At 41.7% G+C, this 21,394-nt stretch overlaps 1 protein-coding gene across 1 annotated transcript in view; it reads right to left on the bottom strand.

Annotated features, from left to right (window-relative positions):
• CACNA2D3 (calcium voltage-gated channel auxiliary subunit alpha2delta 3) overlaps positions 1–21,394 on the bottom strand; it is an 833,443-nt gene that overhangs the window by 38,466 nt on the left and 773,583 nt on the right. The window contains exons 35-37 of the mRNA XM_029917881.1: positions 21,017–21,069; positions 19,446–19,501; positions 11,400–11,511 (exon numbers count right to left, since the gene is read on the bottom strand). Coding sequence (XP_029773741.1) covers positions 11,400–11,511; positions 19,446–19,501; positions 21,017–21,069 — 221 coding nt within the window. The remainder of the gene's footprint in view (positions 1–11,399; positions 11,512–19,445; positions 19,502–21,016; positions 21,070–21,394) is intronic.

Below are 21,394 nucleotides of genomic sequence, written 5' to 3'. Positions count from 1 at the left end.
AATGGAATCCCTGAACGATGGTTCTCTGAACTGGAGCCCACAAAACATGTCAACGCAGCTTCGAGACCAATTACTTTCTTTCTGTTTAGCGAACAAATGAAAGGCTCATGGGGAGAAGTGATGAGAGAAGGAAAGTGTAGCCACAGCTTTTGGGGCTTCCAAGAAGATGAGCAAAGCGTGCATTCTGATCCCAAGTGAAACTGATGGCAAAATAATTTTTATGAAAAGCGATGAGTGATACTACCCCCCCCAAAAGACATCCGTGCACATTTATACACATACACAAAACCAACAAAAAAATCTAATTTGCCTTAAAAATGAATATCTTGCCAGCATTGAAATGTGACAAGGTTTTTAAAGCTCTGGCATTGTATGCATTACACATGTTTCCCTTTATTCTTGATTAATTATTTTTCTTAACAGGCTAGGAGTGGTTAACTTGGTGACTGATTTTCATTCCAAGTGGATCCCTGTCTCAGCAAAGGTTGAGAAGGTATCAAAAAGGAGAGAAGCGTATGGGAAAATAGTAAAACATTACATTCTTTTTAGATCCCCAATTTTGTTTGACTTGTTGACAGTCACGAATGCCCAGAAAATATGGGCTGAGTTGTTTTCAATTGCTGTTTGAATAACAGATTAATTTAATAATCAGTGGGATATTGAATGACGAAAATTATTGGTTAACGCAGCCAAACCACCAACCCTAATGACATTCTTATGTAAATTCTTATTTTCTTTTAGGCTCCTGCATTCTTAATAAACCCTATATTTTTGAAAATCCTTTTTTAAACATTGCATACTGTCCTTATACTATGGCTGCCTAAGGCATAGACAGTTAAATGTCCACTTTTAGAGTTGCCAATTTGAAGGTTTCTATGTAGAGCAACTGAGTCACCTCTTGATGTATTTTCCATAAAAAACCATTGAGTGATTCTAGAAACAGGATATAAAAACAGAGTTAGAAGCAGTCAGTCTTCAAAGATCACCAGAGACCAGAAAGACTTTGACGATATGACCAGAACCACTGGACAGGGTCTCCTGGGTTCTAGCAACACGTTTAAGCAGGAAGGACATCTGATGGCTTCTAGGGGATGGGCAGATTGTTGGTAACAGCCCATAGCAACACGCAGCATGAAGCACGTTCCCGTGGGAAGCGCACAGTTCCTTGGGATCGTTACTCTATGGTTTGCCATTGCTTGTGGAGGAACGTAATCGCTGCTTTGAGAATGGTTTGTAATGGACACAGTTTTGTATGTTCCATTGCGGGAGGCGAGATGTTTTTCTTTGAAAAAGATCTTAGTGCGTAATTTCTGAAATGCTATAATTTTCACCAAACTCTGTTTCCAACTCACTCCTGGCCAAAGGCTGCTGAATTGTGTTATTTTTGAATGTCACTGCCCCTGACCTGAAGTTACCTACAAAGTTGGTCAAGAATTAGTAATTGTCTTAGAGAAGCAGTCCTACAGGATGTCACTCTTTCCAGGCAGAGGTGGACAAATTTCTACAAGAATTAGATGGAAAGCAGATGTGTGAATTCAGCTTCCTGATGACACCAAACGTGTAGGCCATTGTCCTGAAATATCCACCAGACGTCAATAAGGGAAAGTGACAAAATTATTTTTCTCCTTAACATATTTCATTCCAAGTAGACCAAGATCATTGAAAATGTTAAGTTGTTGTCTTCATAAATGCTTTGAGAAATAACTCAGATATATCTTCTAATAAATATCCTTTCAGAAGATGGGGCAAGGAAAGAGAAAAAGAGATATGCAGAAGATAATAAAAGACTCAGTCCTTCAAGACCATCTGAGACTATTGTCATGAGCCAATTTGGTGTGATGGGAGCATTATAGGATGATTTTATAACAAAGCTTCACAAGGATTTTTGGATTAAAAAAACAGTCACAAACTGATTGCTCATTTAAATAGTTACCCCAGCTCATGTGTCAATTTCTAACCCTTAAAACGAGGAGGGGATACGAAGGCTTTTCGCTCTATCAGGACAGTGTGTGCTGTGCAGGAGAATGGTGGGCAGCAAGGTCTTTCTGAATCATAACTTCTTGCCCCAAGAGATCACTGCTGCCACTCTTCTTGCTGGTATTTCTCCCATCCCTTCTTGCCCCCGGCTCTCTGCCCAGCTTCCCTGAACTTGTAACAATCTGTTGAACCAACCACGGTTCCTCTTGTCCACCTAAGGCTCTTCCCTCTGCCTGGATGCTCCTACCTACTGACTCTTTCATATCCTGGTGGTCTGACATTAAATGGCACTGCTTCTCAGGAAGCCTTTCTTGACCAGCCCAAGCCTCCCTCCTGTGCTTCAGTGTGACATTTACTCAATAACCCTAGCCCTAAGCATGGAGTGTTGGCATTGCCTGATTACCCATCTGTAAACTCCATGAAAGCAGGAAATGTGTGTGCCTCCTTTGCTTCTGCCCAACAATGTGGCCTGGGATCTAGGATACTAAATAAAGGTATGCTGACGTCCTGGGCTATCTTTATTTATTTATTTTTCTAAGGCCTTATTTTGTTCTCTGATTCCTTAGAAGATCCCCTCAAGGTCATTAATATGTTAGCCCTCATATCTTTTGAACTGACTGCCATCTTCCAAGTTAGATGTTAGAAACAACTAAAAGCATGGGGTGCTTGGGTGGCTCAGTCGGTTAAGTTTTTGGCTTCGGCTCATGTCATGATCTCATGGTTCGTGGGTTCGAGCCCTGCCTTGGGCTCTGTGCTGACAGCTCAGAGCCTGGAGCCTGCTTCCGATTCTGTTGTCTCCCTCTCACTTTGACCCTCCCCTGCTTGCACTGTCTCTCTCTGTCTCTCAAAAACAAATTTTTAAAAATTAAAAGAAAAAAAAGAAAGAAGTAAAAGCAATCAGTGACGTTAGAACTCAAGACAGTGGCTGTCATATGGTAAAGGGGGGCTGCACCCAGCAGGGGCAGGTAGGGGTCTTCTGAGGGGCTTGCAGTGTTCACTCACTTCTCAGCCTGAGCGCTGTGAAATTAATTAAGCTGCAAATGTCTGGTTTGTATACTTTTCTCTGTGTGCTACATATCAATAAAAAGTTTACTAAAAAAAGGAGGAAGCGTAAGTCCCCATTCCTGTCCGTCCTGAGAGAGAGAGAGAGAGAGAGAGAGAGAGAGAGAGAGAGAGAGAGAGAGAGAGAGAGAGAGAGAGAGAGAGAGAGAGAGAGGGATTGAGAGAGAGAATCTTTCTTAAGCAGGCTTCATGCCCAGCACAGAGCCTGACACAGAACTTGAGCTCACCACCCTGGATCAAGACCTGAGTCAAAACCAAGAGTCGGGCGCTTAACCAACTGAGCCACCTGGGTGCCCCTACTTTAATTTTAATCAAACTGCATTTGTAATTTTGGCTTTTAATTACAAGTCAATAAGGAAAAACACTGCTCACCTTGGCAATCTTGATTCAATTTGTTTTCTCACTTAGCATGGAAATAAGACACCTAAGTTACTGCACTAAATCTGATTGCCTATCATGCACTAAGAGATACTGGCCACCTAACGAATCTGGAGTTAACATCTACTAAGGATATAATATCTTTCTGGCCAAAAAGGTTTGCAGTCTTTATAAAATCAGTGGAGTCCCCTTCCCAGAGCCACAGTGCCATGAATTGTCAATAATCCTTACTCAAGTCACACATGAACTTTGGCATCAGAGATACATATACATTGTACCTTTTTCTACAGGAATTCTACAGTAATGAAGTGATGTTAGACTATAACAAGGAAAATCCACATTTTAACAGAACAGCTAATGGGGGTTAAATTCTTTGCATACAGTTAGTACAGCATTATGCTAGTATTAAATGTTGCTGTTTACTGAGAACTAACTCTGTCCCAGGCATTATGCTAAATTTACAACATAAATTTTCCCACTTAATTCTTTTAAAAAAAAAATTTGGGGGGGAGCCTGAGTGGCTCAGTCAGTTGAGTGTCTGACTTCGGTTCAGGTCATGATCTCACCATCCGGGGTTCAAGCCCTGCGTTGGGCTCTGTGCTGACAGTTCAGAGCCTGGAGCCTGTTTTGGATTCTGTGTCTCTTTGTCTCTCTGCCCCTCCCCTGATCATGCTCTGTCTCTTTCTCTCTCAAAAATAAATAAAATGTAAAAATAATTAAAAAAAATTTTTTAATGTTTCTTCTTTCTTGAGAGACAGAGACAGAGCGTGAGTGGGGTAGGAGCAGAGAGAGAGAGAGAGAGAGACAGAATCTGAAGCAGGTCTCGGCTCGGAGCTCTCAGCACAGAGCCTGGCATGGGGCTCAAACTCATGGACATGAGATCATGACTTGAGCCAAAGTAAGATGCTCAAATGACTAAGCCACTCAGGTGCCCCTTCCCATGTAATTCTTACAAGACTATGATATGCTTCCTATTACTATCCCCCAAATTACCCAGGAAGAAGCAGAGTTTCAGAGAGTTCAGGTTTTTTACTCAAGGTCACACAGCTAGAGGTTACGGGAGTTAAGACTCGCACACTCTGAACTCCCTGATCCCACAGCCCCTGGGCTAAGCCGCGATACCTCCGGGGTTTCTTGTGGAGGCCGTAGGACGTTCTCAGTCAGAACAGTAAACTACACCATGGTGGCTTCAGCGAGTATGGAAGCCATTCTCTTCAAAACACTCAGACATGCTGTATGATACAAGCATGTTTTAATACAAAAGGACTTACAAGACAAGATACTAAAGGCCAATTTGTACAAATGACTAAGTGTAAAAAGCTCATAGTCTGGTGCTGTCTGGGATCTGAACAGGAAAAACAATATTAGCATGAGAAATCAAACTTTAAGCCAAAACTACATGCTGCTTAGGAAAAATATTTACTGGAATTATATGATGCAGAAACTCCTGAACACAAAAACTTACATAACAAGAATTCCCAGGGAGTCAATACTAAGATACATGATTAAAGCCCAACTGTAAACCTACTGTGGAGGGAGACTCGAGCTCTATTCTGTTCCCACAGAAATAATAATTAATAGTAAAAATCAGTTCATGGTCACAGATGGCAGAATACATGAGCAAATTATCTACCAGGAAAGAAAAAGAACACAAGAGACAAGGAAATTTGAAGTGCAAAAACAACCTTAAAAGGTCTATATAATTTATAATTAGAAAATTCAAGAATAAGACTCTTAAGTCTTCATAAAAATACACAGATATTTTCAAGTTCACTTTCTTAGCAACTTTAAAGCATATAAGAATACACAGGTTTTTAAAAGAAACAAAACATCAAGACATAAAGAGAAAGACATCCACATCCAAAACTCAATGCACCCTAAGTGGTGAACTTACACACAACCAAAAGGAAATGAGTGAACTGAAGTTTAAGGAAATTACTCAGAATACAGTATTTAAGCACAGAGAAGTAAATTTTTATCTAGACACCTGTCAGTGAAACTTCAGAATATCAAAGAGAAGCCCTTTAAAAGCCCTCTGAGAGGGGAAAAACCAGACCACCTATAGAGGTGCAACACTAAAACTCAGGACACAATGAAATAGTATCTTTAAAATATTTCAATTTATATAGCATAGAGTTAAATTATCACTGCAGAGTATATAGCAAATAAAGCATTTCAGACAAAGAATGAGATACTTCACCACTCCTAAATCACTCCTAAAGAAACCTTCTAAAGCAGTGTAAAACAAGAAGCAACGTTTTTTTTTTTTAAAATAGGGAGTAAACAAATTGGTGAACATCTTATTCAAAACAGGCAATAATAATAACATATTTGGTAGGTTAAAAACACAGCAGAGTTACAATGTTAGGAAGTAACACAAGAAAGAGATGGGGGTAATGAGAGTTAGAGACTAAAGAGTTTGTTCTGGAGGAGGGAAGAGATCCTGAAATACGTACAAAGGTTATGGGTAAATACCACAAGAAAAGAGCATGTAACTTACACACTAGTAAAGGGGAAAAAAAGGAATAGAGAAAACCCAATAGATTCAAATAAAGGTGAAAGAAAGAAAGGAAGAGAGAAAGAGGAGAGAGAAAAAAGAAATGATAGAAGGAAGAAAGGAAAGGAAGGAAAAGAAAGAAAGAGAAATAAAATGCATGGGGATAGAAAGCCTATAAAATAGTGGTAGAAATAAATTGAAACTTATCAGAAAGTACAATAAATTGTAAGATTAAATTTCCAATAATAGAGATAATGAAAATGCCAAATCCAGCTCTACTCTAGTTATAAGACAACATCCTAATGCAAAATGACAAAAAGGAAAGAAAGAGAGAAAGAAAGAGAGAAAGAAAGAGAGAAAGAAAGAGAGAAAGAAAGAGAGAAAGAAAGAGAGAAAGAGAGAAAGAGAGAAAGAGAGAAAGAGAGAAAGAAAGAAAGAAAGACAGACAGACAGACAGAAAGAAAGAAAGAAAGAAAGAAAGAAAGAAAGAAAGAAAGAGGGGGTGGGAAGGAAGGAAGGAGGAGGGAAGGAAGGAAGGAAAGGAAGTTGAAAATGGAGGGAAGGAAATAATACCAAACAAAGAAACATTGCACTTGGGTTACCAGCAAACAAAATACACAATACTTTCCCATCGAGAGGGTGATCACATAGTGATCAGAGTAATGATTTATTAGGATGCTATATCAGTCTTGAACAGGGATGTCCATGATATTATAGCCTCCAAATATAAAAAGCAAAGTAAAATGAGTGACATTAAGGAGAGTAAAAATCCATAAGCCTGGGCAAAGCCTGATATCTAGAACAGAATAACAACAGTTTTTTTTTTTCAGAATAACAACAGTTTTGAAGCGCAGTTAATACACTTGATCCAATGGATCTATATTAATCCCTGTACTCAGCTATTACAGAATGAAACTCGCTTTCAGAAACACATGGACAAGTGCTAGAATATAAAGCAGGTCTCTGCACAGATTGAAAACCATGTGTTATACAGACTGCAACGTCATTTAGTCAGAGATCAATAATAAAAAAAGATGATTTCAAAACCCATATATTAGGAAATCTTAAAACATGACTTAAAAATTTACAGATCAAAAATATGGTAAAAATTAAAGAATTATCCCAGCTGAGTAATAACGAAAGCCCTATATAAACTGAAATGCAAAAAGAAATATATATATATATATATATATATATATATATATATAGAGAGAGAGAGAGAGAGAGAGAGAGAGAGAGAGAGAGATAGAGAGAATGTATATGAATGGAGTTGCAAAAACTATGCATCATCAAACACAAAATGATAGCAAATAAAAAACAGAATAAATCCTGAAAACACAGAAGAAAGATAATAATAAAGACAAGAAGTAAAACAAAGGAAATAGAAAGTCAAACAAACAATAGAGAAACTCTAACAAGCTAGATGATGGTTCTTTGAAAACAGAAACCAAGAAAACATCTCTATTAGTAAGAAGAGGGAGGGAAGGAAAGAGGGAAACAATGGCAGGAGGGAGTTGGGGAGAGAGGAGGGAGGGAGGAAGGGAGGGAGGAGTGAGGGAGAAAGAAAGAGAGAGGAAGAGAGAGGAAGGGAAGGAGGGGAAAGAGGAAGGGAGAGGAGAGAGAGGAAGGGAAGGAGGGGAAAGAGGAAGGAAGAGGAGAGAGAGGAAGGGAAGTGGATAGAGAGAGGGAGGAGGTGGAGGGAGGCGCTGTGCGGGGGTGGGGGGAGGAGAAGGGAAGGAAGAGACTGGTTTAAAAGGAGGCAGAATCACAAACATGGCAGCATTCTTAATCAAAAAAGAACACTTAACAAATGTATGCAATAAACGTGAAAAGCGGTATGAAACAGGCAATTTTCTAAGAAATATAATTACCAAAATCATTTCAAGAAGAAACAAATTCCAAAGAGATAGATAAGCACTGAAGAAACTAATTCAGTAGTTGAAAATTTACTCACACAGAAAAACAATTAAAAAACCCCATTAGTTGTTTATCAGTTTTATGGGTAAATTTTACCAAACCTAAAAGAATCAGATAATTTAATCTCAGACAAAATGTTTAAGATCCGGGTAATTTTGTGACAATAAAATGACCTCAATAGCAAAGCCTAATAACAGTATATGAAAGGAAAAGTATAGCCCATTCTTCTGAGGACAGATGCAACAGATTAATATACCAGGAGCAAATGGACCTAGCATGATAGTTTTGTTTTGTTTTTTGTAATCATGACCATGAAAGACCATCCTGGGAAGGAAAGCAAGTTTTCACATTAGATAAGCCATTTGCCACTAAAGATACTGTCGGGGCGCCTGGGTGGCTCAGTTGGTTAAGCATCAGACTCTTGACTTCTGCTCAAATCGTGATCTCCCCATCGTGAGACTGAGCCCCATGTATGGCTGACAGCACGGAGCCTACCTGGGATTCTCTCTCCCTTTCTCTTTCTTCCTCTCCCACTTGTGCTCTTTTTCTCTAAATAAATAAATAAACATTAAAAAAAGATATTTATAGTATATATGATATATTTCATGGTTTAATTTTTAAAACATTTTTATTATTGTAACTCAACATCCTAAATTAAAATTATCTTAGTAATGGATGTAGAAAAAATGTTTTGATAAAATTTAACATCCATTCAGGTTTTTTTTTCTTTTTTTAAGTTTATTTACTTTTGAGAGAGAGAGAGAGAGAGACAGAGAGAGAGAGCGAGCGAGTGAGCATCAGGTGAGGGGCAGAGAGAGACACAGAATCCGAAGCAGGCTCCAGGCTCTGAGCTGTCAGCACAGAGCCTAACATGGGGCTTGACCTCACAAACCATGAGATCATGACCTGAGCTGAAGTCATGCTTAATCGACTGAACCACCCAGGTGCCCAACATCCATTCAAGTTTAAGCAACAGCAGTAAGAGCAACATACAGCCCTGAAGAGGTTTTCTTTAACCTAATTAATGGCTAACTACCAAAATCCAAGGCAATTCAGGAAATGGATAATAGTTATGGTTGCATAACATTGCAAACAAAACATACTTAATGCTCTTGAGCTGTGCACGTCAAAATAGTTACAATGGGGGTGCCTGGCTGGCTCTGTGAGGACAGTATGGGACTCATCATCTTGGGCTGGTGAATACAATTCCCACACTGGCTATAGAGGTTACTTAAACAACAAACAAACTTAAAAAGAAAATCACCCTCGAAATCTCTTTAATAGGTATAATGGTAAATTTAATATTACTCATAGTTTACTGCCATGTAGAAAACCCAATAGCATACCATATGATTTTACTCATATGTGGAACCCAAAAAATAAAACAAATCAACAAAACAAAATTCACAGATGAAGAGAACAGATTGGTGGTTGCCAGAGGGGAAGGGGATTGAGGGGGATGAAATGGGTTCAGGGGACAAAGAAATAAGAACTTTCAGCAAGGAAATAAGTAAGTCATGAGGATGTAATGTACATCATGGGGAATATAGTTAATGACATTGCATTAACTTTGTAAGGTGACATGGGGGTGACTTTATTGTGGTGACCATTTCACAATGTATGTGCATGCTGAGTCACTACGCAGGACACCTGAAGCTAATATGTTATTGTGATTATACTTTGATTAAAAAATCCTACAGCAAATAGCATAGTTAACATGGGATTATTAGAAGAAATTCCTTTAAGCTAGAACAAGATACGGTTGTCTACTTTCACTGCTTCTACTCAACAATCCTAGTTACATCTATGCAACAAACCTGTAAGTGTGGAGGTTAGAAAGGAAAATTTTCACTAATGATGTTAGTGTGTATGAAAAAAAAAGTCCAAGAGAAGCCATACACAAACTGTTAAAGAGCGGTTAGCAAGCAGATACAAGATATTCAATATACAGACATCAGCGATGTTCTCATATTCTACCAATTACCAATTAGAAAAGGTAGTTTTAAATGTATGCCATATCTGATAGAAGGGAGAAATTTATACTTTCAAGGTATAAATCTAAGATAAAATTATAAAACTGTATCAGAAGACCAGTAAGTAAGGAGACATACTTAGTTTATAAATGGAAAGTTTCAATATTATAAAAGGTAGCAATTATCTTCAAATTAATCTATAACATACAGCAATTTTAATCAAAATCATAGCAGGGGCACCTGGGTGGCTCAGTCGGTTAAGCGTCCTACTTCAGCTCAGGTCGTGATCTTGTGGTCATGGGTTCAGGCCCCACGTCGGGCTCTGTGCTGAGGCCTCGGAGTCTGGAGCCTGCTTCCGATTCTGTGTGTCTCTCTCTGCCCCCTCCCCCCCATATGCTCTGTCTGTCTGTCTGTCTCTCTCTCTCTCTCTCTCAAAAATAAGTAAGCATAAAAAACTGTTTAAAAAAATCATAGCATAAGTCATAGAAATTAACAAGCTGATTATAAAATTAATATGAAAGATTAAAGAGACAAGAATAACCAAGACAACACAGAAGACTATACAGAAAAGATATCCGTTCTCCTACATATCAAGACATACTATGAGCTACACTAATTTAAGAGATACGGTGTTGCCATAATTACTGTCAAACCATGAAGCTTAGAAACAGATCTGTGTAGAACTCATCCTAGGACACAGATGCTATAGCAAATCAATTGGTAAAAAGAAGGCCATTTAGTAAGTAGTACTGGCTAACAGACAACTATATTGAAAAAGATGAAATTAGACACTACCGTATGCCGCCCCCACAAATTCCAGAGGGATTCAAGTCCTAAATGTGGAAGTCAACACCTTGAAGTGTTCAGAATAAAAATATATGAGAACATCAGTATGACATGAGGGCAGAAACTAATTTCTTAAGGCACAAAACGCACAGATCATAGGGCAGAATAAATTAGACATGAAAATAAAAGCAAAAGAGAATGTCTATGCATCTAAAGACATTCTAAAAAGTGAAGAGTTAGACGAAGGTATGGGAAAACACACATATAAAGCATACAACTGCAAAGATACCGTATCGAAAACGTAGGACGCCTAAATCGGTACGAGTAGATTCATCACCCAGTGGACAACTGCCAACAGGAATGAGGGGTGAGAAACCCAGGGGATCAACAAAACCATTTAAAAAGGGGAAATGCCTAGGAAGCTTCCAAAATTCATTTCTATACATCGATTCCAGTGAATCCTAAAGATTTCGTGCCTTCAGAAAAGACACCTAAGGATTTTTTTTCCCCAATAGATAGCCTAAATGGACAACTGTCCACTGGGGCAACACCATTTAGGACTTTTTCCAACCAACAACCAACTTGACGGAAAACCTTGTGTGTTCTGGGCGGCATTCTCAAGCACCGTGACTGCTTCCCAAGTTCTAAGTGATCTAACAAAGCCAAATGCTATTTCCTCCAACCTGGTGGAAACACTTCCTCACACAGAGGGCAGCCATGTTTCCATCTCTCGTGATCCTGAGCTCGCCACGCACACCGGCCCATCTGGGAGAGTTCCACACCGAGCAGAAAGGAGGCGGGAGGCTTACTTAGAGCAGTCTTCACAAGCAATGTTCCCTGAGGTCTCCTTGATGGTGCGCTCAGAGACAAATGCGGGATATTCTGTATCGCAAGGTTCCAGGGTCTGCTTCAATTTCTGGGCTGTAGGGATGGGGTGGGGGTGGGGGGAGAAAAAGATAAAGAACACAGGCACAGGCTTTATTCTGACTGGCAGCCTACAGTAACTCACCACGCAGCTCTGCTCCTGCTGCGCCGCGATTCTTCTAGGCACAGCAGAATGCATCATTTTCTAATTAGTCAAATGATTTCATCTGCCAAGCAACTCTATAAGCTATACTTCCTCCAGCAGTTGTGTTGGCTTCATCCACTATCATTTATGCATCACTAGAATACTTTCTGGGACACCATCAGTCAATGGGTCTCTGCCTTCAGACGTACTTGAACTTAGCAACAACACGTACGTATATCTGAATAAATGTATAAAATTTAAGTTACACTATATTATTCAGGGTGAGACAAAGGTCATGATGCAATTGCGTGGTTTTATTACAGAAACAAAATTGAAATATGGAATAGTAAAATATGTAATGTCTTTGAACCACAGCCATGAACCTGATCCTACTATTATGAAGTTCCTTGTCCAGTAATATAGCACTAGGTAAGTGTGCTACATGGATGAGCACATAGTAGGCACTTGGTAAAGTCTCAGTGGTTGGTAAAATAATACACAAGTTATGTCCGGTGGGCAAGTTCCAAAACCTCTTTAAGATTTAATTTTTTTTCAATGTGCAAATTGGGGATAATATCGTTTCTCTATCAGAGTGATGTGAGAAGTACATGAAACAATATATGTTGAGTACTTACTACAGCACCTGGAACATAATGTGTGCTGAGTAAATATCCGTCAATAATAATAAACAGTAACAACAGTAATAGTAGTAAGAATAACACTCGTATTCTAGTGAAGCCATTGTAACGTTAAATGTTAGGGATGGTAGATACTATAACATAAGTGGTTAAGGTGAAGACCCTGAAGTCAGAGAAGTTTGTAGTACAAATCCTGGTCCACTGCTTCTAGCTAATCCTCAGTATTTTTATCTGTAAAATGGAAATGCTGATAGTACAGGTTTTTGTCACAGGACTTGTCCCTCATTAACATCTTACCAGTAAAATGCTCACAGGTTTGCAATGCCCAAACTTTGTACAAAGTTTTGGTTGATGCTTACGTAGAAATATAAACATGTATTTATAAATATATAGAATATGTAATTTACATTTTCAACTCCAAAACTCAATAGAATTTTAACAAAATGACGTGTTGACAAAGTCTCAAGTTGGATTCCAAACACAGTTGGCTGGATGTCAGAAGCACGGGGCCATGTTTTGTGGGGTGGCTGTGTGGAGGCTGCTGGCGTGCAGCCATCACAGGATTACTAAATGCTAAATGAGCATTTGGTAACCACTAGATGTTTGTTGGGTGACCAGGAAGCCATGTTCCAGGCATGTATAACCTAACGTGATTCTTTTTCTTAGATAGGCTTTTCACTGGAATTTAATTATTTTGAGGAAATTGGCGGCTCGGGGTTGAAGCAGAATACATGTACTTTTTCTTATCTAAAACAAAAGGAAGTAGATTCATCAGCTTGTTTATGTAAAATACGTAATTTTCAGAAACTGGTCGCTGATAGACAAGATGCCCATACTAACTCACTGAGTTGTTCTAATAAACCGACTAAAGCAGGTACAGCTCTTAACAGAGGGTCACATGTGCACACTTTGGCAGGTATGCATGCACACACACACACACACACACGCACAGCCCTCCTGCAAGGCTAGCTGGTGGAGAGTGTGACTATCTGCATACCAGGAGTTGGACTAATAACATAGCAGCTAAGAGCACACATCAAGGGTCGTGAATCTTCCCAAGGCTGTGTGACATCAGGTGAGTTTAATCTCTTTACACCTTAGTGTTGTCATCTGTAAAATGGGCATAAGAGCACCAACCTCATGTAGTTGTTCAGGGATCAGATAAATTAATACATGGGAATTGATACTGGCACAATGTGAGGTCTAGTTAAGTGAATATGCTTAATGCCACAGAACGGCATGGTATTAGGTTGAATCCTCAGAAACTGTCGGCCTTTTTGAACCATTGCTTTTTGGTTAGAAAGGGCCCTGATGGCTACCCTCCTGACATCTGGCTCCACTGCCCATACAGTGCTGGCAAGTGTCATGCTCTTAAAGGCTAGGGTCCCAGATACTGTCTGTCCCTTGTGCCCTGTGGTGCTAGCTCATAGCAAGTGTCATCACATGCTTGCTGGATAAGTGAGTAATTCTCCTGAATGGTGTTTATCAGGCAATCAGATGAAGGAGATGTAAGATCTCAGGCCCTCATGACCAACCGCTCGCCTTCCGGTGGGAGGCAAGGTCAGTTTAGGTGGTCAAGGCCCAACGGCAACAACACAGAGAGGCACTGACAGGAACGTCATTCACTTTCAAGTTCTGTTTCAGAGGGGGACACCTTTGCTTGATGGTAGGGAGGTTTCCCCACCTTCCTCTCATTTCCATTTTCTCTCATTTGCTCTCCTCCCCTTTTTACCTAGGGAGGCCAGACATAAAGCTCAGAGGATCGGGCTACAAATTCGTGACACTTTTAATTTTCAGGATTCTTAATGCTTACAATTGATTCCTTTGTATAGCAAATGTTGTGGCTTTCAGTTTGAGAAACTTCCTTTGAATGCTTAATAATTTGAATTTCAAAAAGTAAGGCAATTACAATGAAGAAAAAAAAAAGCACAGATGAGAAGTGGCACCGGCACTCACGTGCAGAAGGGATATAACCACTGAATGACAGTAACGGCCACATTTATTAAGAAATTACTGTGCTGCTTTCCATGTTTAATTTACTTAACAGTAAAACATGACAAAAAAAAAGCATAAGGTGGGAACAATGGTTTTCTCTTTTTTGCAGATTAGTGAATGGAGGAAACGACTGCTTACATCACCCCAATTCATCCAGTGAGTGTGCGAGTGTGTGAGCCAGAATTTGAAGTTGGGCAGCCTGGCTCCTGCACACATATATTTAACTGCTCTGTGAAGTCTGGCCAGTGAAAAAAGGAGGAAGGGTCTACGGGGCAGGCTGAGATAGGCAGCACACATGACTTAACTAAGCCCAATAATCGCACCATCTCTAATTGTGATTGTCTGGGCCCCGTTACAATGGAATGAGTCCAGCGCTCTCAATGGTGAGGCTCACTTGGCTCTGATCTTTCCTGGAGATGAAATTCTTGTTCCCTTGACAATTGCAGGGCACCCATACTGATGTGGCCACAAACCACTGAGTCTATTTGCAACACGACCACAGATTGGCTGGAAGTTGCTTGATGTGCTTTGGGGAAGCGTGTGAATTATCATATAAAACCATGGCCATGTTTAATCTAAATAATATGGTTTATTATGAAGACCCTCCTTTGTCTGGAGTGTTATGGACACCACATATATTTGCCAGTCATTACTATTTATTTATGGAATTTCAAATAGCTAAGGCTGCCAGTGATCTACTGGGTGCAGTTTTAGCCATTAGGCACTTAAAACTCATTATCTTACAAAGGTGTAGGTACAAGTAGTCATGAAGCTCGGCTGGACTGATTCCTTATTTTACAGAAAACTGGGGTTCAGAGAACAGACATAGCTTGCCTTGAGTCCCACAGAAATTGACTCACCATGACAATCATTTTCTTAAACAGCAAAATCACCACCAGCGATGGGGCGCCTGGGTGGCTCAGTCGACTGAGCGTCTAACTCTGGCTCAGGTCATGATCTCACGGTTCGTAAGTGTGAGCCCCACATCGGGGGGTCTGTGTTGACAGCTCTGAGCCTGGAGCCTACTTCAAATTCTGTCTCCCTCTCTCTCGGCCCCTCCCTCACTTGTACTCTGTCTATCTCTTTCTCTCAAAAATAAACATTAAGAAAATAAAAAAAAATCACCACCAGCACCTTCACAGTCAACACTCAGCACTTGCTACATCCCAATACTCAGTAAGCACTTACTACATCCCAACACCAAGCTAGGTCCTTTGCGTGGACAGAGTCCTCACCACCACCCAATGAGGAAGGCCTGGGGTTCTGGTCTACATGAAGAAACTATAGTCCAGAGAAATTAAGCCACACCGCTGGCCCGGAGTTACACTGCCATGAGACAGGGAGCCCAGACCTGCTTCTGCAGGTCCCATCCTGGGGCGCTCATTCACTGCTGGACGCCTCATCTGGCCAAGACCGGCTGGCCCCAGCTGGAGCCATGGCCTCCCACTTCCTCACAATGCAGCACCCAGTGGAGCATCCACACAATGGAATTTCTTTAATTTTCCCTTAGCAACAAATGTCCCTGATGAGAATAACTGAGTTGGGTTCACAGTAATTATGGACAGACAACTGGGAATGAATAGAGTTGCCATTTGAAAAGCTTTCCTCTTCTTTTGTCTCTGTGAATGCACCCCCATTCATACTCGGTGCCAGCAAGCTCCATTCTCTCTGTGCAACTTCGCCAAAATGATACCTTTGTGATAATCAGGCAGAAATGGGCTTCCACAGTCCCCTTCATTAAGGAAATGAAGCAGATAAACAGTGTAATTATGGATTCCATTTTTAGCTAAACAAAGATGTATGCCTCAGTGCAGGGTCTTTGTCTGGTGAGGGAGTGGTAAATTTAGAAGGAAGAATCCTTGCAAGTCAGTATTTCTGTGATGCTTGAAACTTTTCTCTCCTTACGCTGGGTCTAACGTTTACATTCACCTTTAACAAAGATTTCTGGCAACCCTGAAGACGAGTTGGTTCACCTGCTTTGATTCCATTTCTTCATCTATAAAATGGAAAGCCTCAGCCTTGCCCAGCAGAGGGCTACAGGCCTGAGTGAGACTGTTCATGTGCTCCAAACGGGGGTTTAAAGAAGGCAGGCTGCCTTGCTCACTGTCACCTAGCTGAGCCCTTCATTTAGGTCTGAGTCCATTACCTAGTAGCTGTCTGACTGTGGGAGCTCAGGAAGGTTCAGGGACAAAGTCCAGGGGTCCGCACCTCTCAGGAATGCCGAGGGGGTCTGAAGAGAATCTAGTGCCAGCGCTCTAGAAATGGAGAAGCACTACGCTGTATGTTGGCCCACCGTGTGGTGACAATACATCATCTGGCAAGGTCTTTCTACAGTCTGGGGGAAGGTCTCACCGTGCGGCACGGGGAGACCTGATTGGAAATGCCTATTAAGGAACTTTTAGAAAAGCTTCTAAAACAGAAAACAGAGAACTGAGGCATCACATTATTCCTCTGTGCTAAAATTTTGCCTACTGTTGGTCCTGTATGGGTGGAGCAGGGGAGAGGCGATGTGAAATTTCAGAATGAGAAACTGCATTCATTTCTGTATGCATCATGAGCGCAAAGCCTGTATCCTTCTTCTGTATCCTTCACCCCCTACCCTCTAGTCTACACCAGGGTTTTGCAGCAGTGGCACTAATGATACCCTGAACAGGCTGATTCTTCATTGCCAGGGGCTACACATCGTAGGGTATGTGGCAGCACTCTTGGCTTCTACCCACTAGATGTCAGTAATCTACCCCCCACCCCGCCCCTCCTCCCTTGTGACAACCCAAAATACCTCCAAACATTGCAGCGACTCCTGGAAGAAAAAAATCCCCCCTCCCCCGGTTGAAAACCACTGGTCTAAGCAAAGATCACAGTGACTGGCACAGTGACAAAAATTCTCAAACCAACTGTCATATCTGAAGGACCGGAACAGGAGCGTGGGCAGCGGTCTGTGGCAGCAGGTCATGGGGGAAAGGGAGCGGGCTGGGGTCAGGATGGGGGGCATGGCGATGTGCGCTGGCATGAGGAAGCGGGGCACCCTCACGCTTGCCACTGAGCAAGCTCCTCAGGCAGAGGTGGGTGGGCATACGGCGGTGAAGAAGGTGCCAAGAATCAGACCCTGAAAGACGACCAGGCGCTGCCCTCACCACTGACTGCACCCCTGAGAGCGAGCCAGGGAGGCAGCCGAAAAAGCCACCATTGCCCCACATGTGGGCACATGTGAACAGCGGATGGGCTGTTATTTACCTGGAAACATCCCCATTGTTCACCATTTACAGTTACCAGGACTCGCAATCATCCCTTTCTTGGTGATGATTATCCTGTCATACCGTCCTTTGCTCCTATGCTGGTTCACTTCCTTAGGGCAGATTTCTAGAAGTGAGGTTATGGACATGCAAAGGAGGTACTAACCCAACAGGAAGGGCCAAGTATGGAGCCTACACAGTGAGGGTCGCCAGGACACTGTGTGCGCGTGTGTGCGCGTGTGTGTGAGAAATAGAGCAAAACCCTGCTGTTCCACTGGGCTGTCAGCTTCTGAGAATAGGGCCGACTCCAAACACGCCGGGATCAGGCTCCCTGGAACCAGACCCTTCCGTGCAGCTGTCGTGAGCACCTCTCTGTGGACGCTGCCCCATGGCACACTCTAGTAAGAAGTCAGGGAGCTCCTGGATTTAGGCAACACAGTCCTATTTGTAAGTCACAAAGCTATGGTGACAGTGACTATAACGGTCATATCCAGCAAAGGAAAGATCTGTCAGGGTGTTTAGTAAGCTTAGATTGAGGACCTACGATGCACTGAGCATAGGTTGGGTGCTAAGGGATAGCGATGCCATCCAGAAATTCTAGTTCGGTGGGAAACAAAAAGATTGGGACAATAAAGGTGCAGAAATGCTGGGGACGTGTGAGCTGACTGGGATGGAGGCAAGAAGGAAATGCTCCTAGCTCTTCCTGGAAGAAGTGAGAGAATTCTCACCAACCAGGGTCTCCGGGGATGGGAGAAGAGATGCAGCCTCCTGGGGAAGGCTACTGCATGACTAATCTGCCTCTTCAAAAAGGACAGATCATTAAAAAGTAGGGGCGCCTGGGTGGCTCAGTCGGTTAAGCCTCCGGCTTCGGCTCAGGTCAGATCTCACGTTCGTGGGTTCGAGCCCCGCATCGGGCTCTGTGCTGACAGCGAGCTCAGAGCCTGGAGCCTGCTTCAAGTTCTGTGTCTCCCTCTCTGCCCCTCTCCCTCTCATGCTCTGTCTCTCTCTGTATCAAAAATAAATAAAACATTAAAAAAAAAGTAATAATAACGGTAGCAATCTAGTCTAATGCTAGTTCCTTGGATCCCAGGGAGGAAAGCAGACATGAACGGATGCACACAGGAGAGGAAGAGCAGAGCACACCTGAGAAACTGCAAGTGCCTGAGCAGGTGAGGCCGACGGCCGCGAGACGGCCCTCATTAATGAGCACTGGCTTTGCAGGGCCCGGGGACTCAACTGTGTGTCACCGTGGTCAACACTGTCTGCACTGTCTTCATAGTTAATGACAGCTACCATGTTTTGAGTCACCACACTCAGCAGAGAGCGTGATTTATCATTAAACACACACACATACGTGCACAGGTGATAGGAGATAAGCATTATTGATTATGTCTCCCATTTTGCTTACGATACGGAAACTGAGTCTTGAAGAGATCAGCTAACTTGCCAAAGGCTAACCTCAGAGCCAGGAATCAAATCCATCTTGCTCTAATTCCACAATTCATACCTCTGTAAGAGTTTCTACACATTACTGCTCAAATCACTGAAGGCTTTCGAGTGGGGAGAGTAATATGATTAGATTTATATTTTATGAGGCTAATTGTAACAAGCAAGCAAACAAATAAAAAACTAGAGTGGCTATCCATTCACTGAGCCTACAAAAGGCGATGTGTTTCCCGTAGATTCTGAGCACTGCTCGCAAGCTTTTTGAAGAATCCGCCTGTGCAGTATCTGACCGCCAAGTCATTGTGAAGGAAACAGGTCAGAGTGTACATTCAACACGGGCGGAATGAAAGCCATGGCGTTTTTGTTGGTCTGGATGGTGCTGCGGGCAGCACAAAGCGTGCCTTTCGCTGACTGAGCTGGAAAATCATCCCTTGGTCCCGGGTAGTTTATGTAAGCACATCCTTGATGAAAAGTGGCCAGTGACCCCAGGGCTTATCAGGTGGAGCGGGAAAACGAGAACCGGCTGCTACTTACCTGTGGCTGTCATATCTGAGTGCCACCAGCTGCAGAGGTTAAATTCCACCAGAAACCTGAACAGGTAATGCAAAAAGCCCAGTGTTACTCGGTCATCTGCCCCCGGATAGAACAGCGCCATTGCTCACTTCATTTGAAAGAGGAACATCATGACCCGAAGGTATCAATATGGCTGGTTGTGTTACCACTGAATTTCCACTGGGCTTTCTCTTCCTTGTGAAAGGCTATTTTATCACCAACACCAGCCCAGCCCTGAAAGCAGGTTTACCTAGACTTAAGGACTCTGTTGAGAAGTATCTTGCTTGTAGGCAGAAATAGTTTTCCAATTACACTGTGAGTCTATAGTAAAAAAAATCAATTCTGAAAGGCTTCCTCTGCCTTGGTGCAGAAATACAAATAGCATATTCCCTACCTAGACTATGATCTGCATTAATAAAGGATGCTTTCAAAATTTATGCTGCAGTGCAAACTTGTTCAGCCGTGTGTGTGTGTGTGTGTGTGTGTGTGTGTGTCTGTATGTGTGTGTGAGAGTGTGTAGGCCCAGATGGAACAAACTTCCCCATGAAATTATGCCACAATGCAACTTCAAAAAAAATAAAAATTCCTCAACTGGTAGTAAGAAAATGCACAAGTAATATAAACCATCCTCCAAGTGAGTAGAGAGAGATTAGAATCCCATCATTTCTTTTTCAGGCTCATGGCTACCACCTCCAGCAGCTCGTTGTCAATCAAAATCTCACTATTATCTGTTATCATATTTTCTGCGTCTTAAATATATAACAGAAGTGAATTGAATTTATAATGTTGTTAAACTAACACAGGTTTACATTAAAGCAATAAAGACAATGACTGTTCATCAAATGGCAAAAAGTCTGCCTCCAACTCTTAGAACATAGAGCCTTAATGGGGAAAATAAGAATCTGAGGGGCTGGTGCAGCTTAAACAATCTGGTTTCCATGCTCATCCATAGAATTCTTCCCTCTCCTGGAAACGCAGTGTTTCTGTCATGTGTCTGGGAGTCAAGGCTTTCATCTCTGTGCCATTTCAATCTGACCTAAGTCACAGATGCACCTAGCATCCTCCAAATAGGAACACGGTTTGACAGGGTAAACAATTAATTCACACCTGAGCCAGGCCCCCACCCCCGGCTCACTGCACCCACCCCCCACCTCCATGTCAGGCAGAATCCCTCCCTCCAGCACATGCAGAGCAGCAGCGGGCAGTCCCGGCAATTTGCTCTCCTGACCACAGCCCACCCAGGCTGCATTAAAAACAGCCAGACATCTATGTTAAATTTAACACTAACCACAATAAATAAATTTGGTTTGTATATTGCAAGCTGTTAGTCTGCTAAACAATGACATAAGGGCATAAGCAGTGACCATGAATGACTTAGAGATAATTTTTTGATCTCAGCTTTCATTTCAATACTTTGAGATATTCAATGAGATTACCTCAGAGTATTGGGAATCCAATGCTAGTTGAAAACATGAAACACAGTCTTCCACTTCATTTTATAATACAAAAGAAAAGCAATATTACTTTTTAAAAATGCAGGATATTATACTTACAAGACAAGTTCTGTCATTATCCATTTTACTGCAGCAAGGAAGGCATTATAAGGCTGAAGAGAAGAATTCAGTACATTGAAAACAATGCATCACATATGAAATGTGTAGTTTAACTTAAGGCTTTACATAAGACAATGTTATTCTTCTAGAGAGATTGATACCATGTTAAAAAACAGTGAAGCTCTAGCTAAAAGAAGAAAACGGTTGGATACTGTATCCTAAAACTAACATTTTAAAACTTTGAACTCCCCTGTAGTGAGATGTGATTTACAAGTAAAACAAACAAGATCTAATATAGGGGTTATCTCTGGGAGGAAAAAGGAAGTTCAGCAAATGATGTTTAAACCTTTACCCTCCAGGGGCTAATATTTTGCAGCC

Source organism: Suricata suricatta, chromosome 12 (genome assembly GCF_006229205.1).
Source record: "Suricata suricatta isolate VVHF042 chromosome 12, meerkat_22Aug2017_6uvM2_HiC, whole genome shotgun sequence".
Classification (NCBI taxonomy): Eukaryota; Metazoa; Chordata; class Mammalia; order Carnivora; family Herpestidae; genus Suricata; species Suricata suricatta.
Note: the sequence above shows the minus strand (reverse complement) of the source record. Positions and strands in the feature narration are given on the sequence as shown.